A 4,363-nucleotide genomic window follows, 5' to 3' on the forward strand; every position below is an offset into this window, starting at 1 on the left:
ACAAACATATACAACCGAAACATCACCTTGAGATAAGAGGCGAAATGGACCGAGCGTTCGGTTTATTTCGGTTCCCGGAAGAACCGAACCCGAAATGGACCGAGCGTTCGCTCTATTTCAGTTCCAAATTTTAATGCAATGAAGGCGATTTCGGTACAGATTAAGCCTCCATCATTCCTAAGCCTTGTAGGATTTTATTAAAACTAGCTTCAGGCAAGGATTGAGCAAAAATGTCAGCTAAATGATCAGTGGTTCTTACAAAGTGGATTTCTACATTACCATCTTCCACATGATCCTTGATAAAGTGGTACCTCAGTGCTATATGTTTTGTCTTTGAGTGTTGCACTGGGTTGTGACAAATCCTAATTGCACTCTCTAAGTCACAATATAGTTGGATTTTCTTCATGTTCAGGCCATAGTCTCTAAGTTGTCTTTGTATCCAAATGACCTAAGATGTACACGATGCAACAGCTATGTATTCTGCTTCGGCTGTGGACAGAGATACACATGTTTGTTTCTTCGACTGCCAGTTGACCAGTTTGCCATCAAGAAACTGGCATCCTCCAGTGGTACTCTTTCGGTCCAGTCCACATCCTCCTAGATCAGCATCTGAGAATGCTTTGACAAAGAACCCTGATTTGGCTGGATACCATAGACCGAGAGAAGAGGTTCGCTTCAGGTATCGAAAGATATTGTTCATAGCTAGCATGTGAGGTTCATGTGGATTTGCTTGAAACCTGGTACAATAACAAAAGGAGAACATTATATCTGGTCGACTAGTTGTTATTTACATAAAGGACCCTATCATCTGTCGATAGAGGGTCATGTCAGCAGCCAGTTTGTCCAGACAAGGTGTCAACTTCGTGCCAAACGCCATCTAAACCTTTACTTTTGAATCTCCCGTCATTCCAAACATGGCAAGCAAGGTCTTCGTGTAAGCATCTTGATTAATGAAAATGCCTTCGGGTCCCTGTCTAATATTTAAGCCAAGGAAAAAGTTAATAGGACGCATTGAACTCATTTCAAATCTAGTTTCCATCAACTTCCTGAATTCAGCTGTCAAGACAGGGTTTGTGGAACCGAAGATGATATCATCAACGTAAATTTGAACGATCATAAGGTGGTCACCTTCTTTCCTACGAAAGAAGGTTGGGTCAACCGAACCTTGTTTAAATCTAGACATTTTTAGAAATCTAGTTAATGTTTCATACCAGGCCCTTGGTGCTTGCTTGAGACCATAGACTGCTTTGTCCAAAATGTAGCAGTGTTCTAGGCACTTCTCGTTCATGAAACCTAGTGGTTGTTCAACGTACACCGTTTCTTCCAAATCTCCATTTAAGAAGGCACACTTCACATCCATTTGAAATACTTCGAAGTTCTTATGAGCAGCATAGGTGAGAAAGATACGAACTGACTTTAACCTTGCTACTGGAGCGAATGTCACTTCGTAATCAATGCCTTCTTCTTAACAATAACATTTCACAACTAACCTTGCCTTCTTGCGAATCACATTCTCTTACTTGTCTATTTTATTTCTGAAAACCCATTTAAGTCCAACTACAGATGCATCCTTTGTTGTAGGAATTAGTCTCCATACCTTGTTTCTCTCAAACTTGTTGAGTTCATCTTGCATTGCCTGTACCCAATCGGAGTGATCAAGTGCGGTGTTAACTGTCTTTGGTTCAACTTTGAAGACAAACGAATTAAACATGCAAAATTGCACTTGAGAGAATAATGCAGTTTGATTCGCTTTCAGCTGAGATCGAGTAAGCACCTTTTCTGATGATTCATTAATTATTTGGGTTTTTGGATGATCTCGTCTCCATTTGATGAGAGGAGGGCAATTTGGATCATAAGAGGGATCCAGCTCAGTGTTTACTTCTTCTTTGAATTCTGACTGAGTATCATCATCATTCATATTTGTATTCTCCCCCTCGAGTGATGTCATAACTTCGGCCACTGGCTCAGAATTCTCCCCCTCGATTGGACTTTCGGTTGGTATGGACGATGATGGATTATCCCTGTGGAATATAGATTTAGGGTTATCTGGTAAAGATGAACCCTCCCCCTGAAAATTAGAATTTTCTTTTGGAGGTTCGCTTGTGCTAGACAGTCCGGTTGTGGCTGGTTGCTCTTCAGCCATTTTCTTTGTAGCTTCGTCTATTATTTTTTTCAAGTTGTCGATTTTGTTGTCTGCAACCTTGGACTCGGAGTAAATTGCCTTTTCTGGTTTATCAAATAGCAGCATGTACTGCTCTAAAAGGTTTGAGATTGGCATTGTGACTTGACCTGATTGTGAAAAAATTTCCTTCACTGAGCCTTCGGTTGATTTCATTTTCTTGACGTAGTTTTCATCGAACGTGACATAATAGGTTTTTTAAATCCTCTTGGAACGCTTGTTCAAAACCATATATGCCTTGGAGTATAAAGAATAGCCCAGAAAAATCCCCTCGTCTACTTTGACATCAAACTTGTTTCGGTGCTCCTTTGAATTGAAAATGAAGCATATTGAACCGAACACATGGAAAAACTTGACATTTGGCTTTCGGTTTTTGAAGATTTCATAAGGAGTAATGGAGAAACGTTTGTTTAGATAAGATCTATACTGTGTATAGCAAGCAGCAGCAATGGCATCAGCCCAAAAGTATAGAGGTAGAAAAGCAAAGCTTAGCATGGTTCAGGCTGCCTCACATAAGGAAGAATTTCACCTTTTGACAATTCCATTATGTTGGGGGAGTATATGGTGATGAGAAGTTGTGAGTTGTCCCCTTCTCTGCAAGAAAATCTTCAAAATCTTTGTTCTTGAACTCCAACCCATTGTCGCTTCTTACGTTTCAAACCACCTTTCGTAGTTGATCTTCTACCTGCTTGATAAAGACTTTAAGCTTGGTAGTTGCCTCTGATTTCTGCCTTATAAAGAATACCCAAGTAAGGAGAGAGAAGTCGTCCACAATAACAAGTATATAATTGTTCCTACCAATACTCTCGATTGAGGATGGACCACATAAATCGATATGAAAAACTCCAATGGTTCAATCACTTTTGTGTTGATTCGAGAAGGATGACTCTGTCGACTTTGCTTTCCCATTTCGCATGCAGCACAAAAATGTTCTTTATCGAACTTCAAAACAGGAAGACCTCGTACATGATCACCAAGAACTAACTTGTTGATATCTTTGAAATTTAGATGTGAGAGCCTTCGGTGCCAGAGCCAGCTTTCATCTGAATGTGCTTTTGTTACTAGGCAAACAGTTGGTTTCCCTCGTATGGAATTTAGATTCAGTGGGTACAACTCTCCTTTTCTCTTTGATTTCAGCAGAATATTGTTCGTCTTCTTTTCAATTATCTCTGATCCATTGTTATCGAACGAAACTTTTAAGTCGGTACCAACCACCAGTTGAGAGACACTAATGAGGTTATGATGCAAGCCTTCAATGTATGCCACCTTTATGATATAGAAATCACCATTGGTGATCATCCCATATCCTTTGATCGTACCATAGGAATTGTTACCATACTTAACACTTCCACCATCCTTAAGAGACCGAAATTCCCTCAGCTCTTCCATTCTTCCTGTCATGTGATGCGAGTAGCCACTATCTATATATCATTCATTGTCGAACTGCTCGTCACGTAAAAACTGCAAAAATTAAGCAGATTTAGGAACCCAAAGTTTCTTGGGTCCTTGTGATCCTTTAACAGAACAGGGAATTGTAAGAGAAACATCAACTAAATAAGTTCTGTTTATTAAAGTTGTTTCATCTTTTCTTTTTATAGTGAAAACTTTGATTTTATTAGATTTTGTAACATACACGTTTTGAAATCGTGTATTGTAAATTATAAGAGAATAATATTATGTGAAATTTAGTGTTGAGTTCTAACCAAGGTTCTAAATAACGTAAGGTGTGACTTGGCGGCAATGTCAAGCCTCAAGCTTTTCCGAGCCTTGGCGAGTCATGGCATTTGTAAGGCGTGACTTAAGGCGACAATTTTCTATATAATTAATATTTTTATATGTATTTTCAACTATTATTCATTTTTATACACATATATGAGTTAAGGCGGCGTTTTGGCAAAGCTTGGCGGCAGGTGCAAGCCTTGGAGTCATGGCGTGCCATGGCGGACGAGCTTTTTAGAACCTTGGTTCTAACTCATAGTTTTTACTACAAATGAAGTAAAACTATGTTTAGATAATGTCATAAAAAACCTTAAGTTTTGCAGAAAATGTCGGTTTTACCCTTCGGCAGATTTTTGGTTCGTTTATACCGCAAACTTGTCATTTTTTTGTCGGTTTTGCCCTTGTTACCTGCAATAGCAGGTTTCCAGGTTACTATGAATAATTTTTTGCGAAAAAACCCTTAAG

At 39.1% G+C, this 4,363-nt stretch overlaps 1 protein-coding gene across 1 annotated transcript; it reads right to left on the reverse strand.

Annotated features, from left to right (window-relative positions):
- Positions 1-1,516: 1,516 nt before the first annotated feature.
- LOC145064233 (uncharacterized) lies at positions 1,517-2,278 on the reverse strand. Its single transcript, XM_079011718.1, has 2 exons — positions 1,724-2,278; positions 1,517-1,636 (listed from the first exon to the last, which is right to left on the reverse strand). The coding sequence occupies exons 1-2, from the start codon at positions 2,276-2,278 to the stop codon at positions 1,517-1,519; spliced, it is 675 nt and encodes a 224-aa protein (XP_078867844.1).
- Between the last annotated feature and the right edge of the window lie 2,085 nt (positions 2,279-4,363).

Source organism: Lactuca serriola, chromosome 7 (genome assembly GCF_051521515.1).
Source record: "Lactuca serriola cultivar US96UC23 chromosome 7, Lser_US96UC23_V15, whole genome shotgun sequence".
In the NCBI taxonomy this organism is placed as follows: Eukaryota; Viridiplantae; Streptophyta; class Magnoliopsida; order Asterales; family Asteraceae; genus Lactuca; species Lactuca serriola.

Coding starts and splice junctions, on each gene's coding strand:
- LOC145064233 (XM_079011718.1), bottom strand. CDS start 2,278: ATGCCAATCTCAAACCTTTTAGAGCAGTACATGCTGCTATTTGATAAA. Junction 1,637..1,723: donor AAACTGCATTATTCTCTCAA/GTGCAATTTTGC, acceptor GATTGGGTACAG/GCAATGCAAGATGAACTCAA.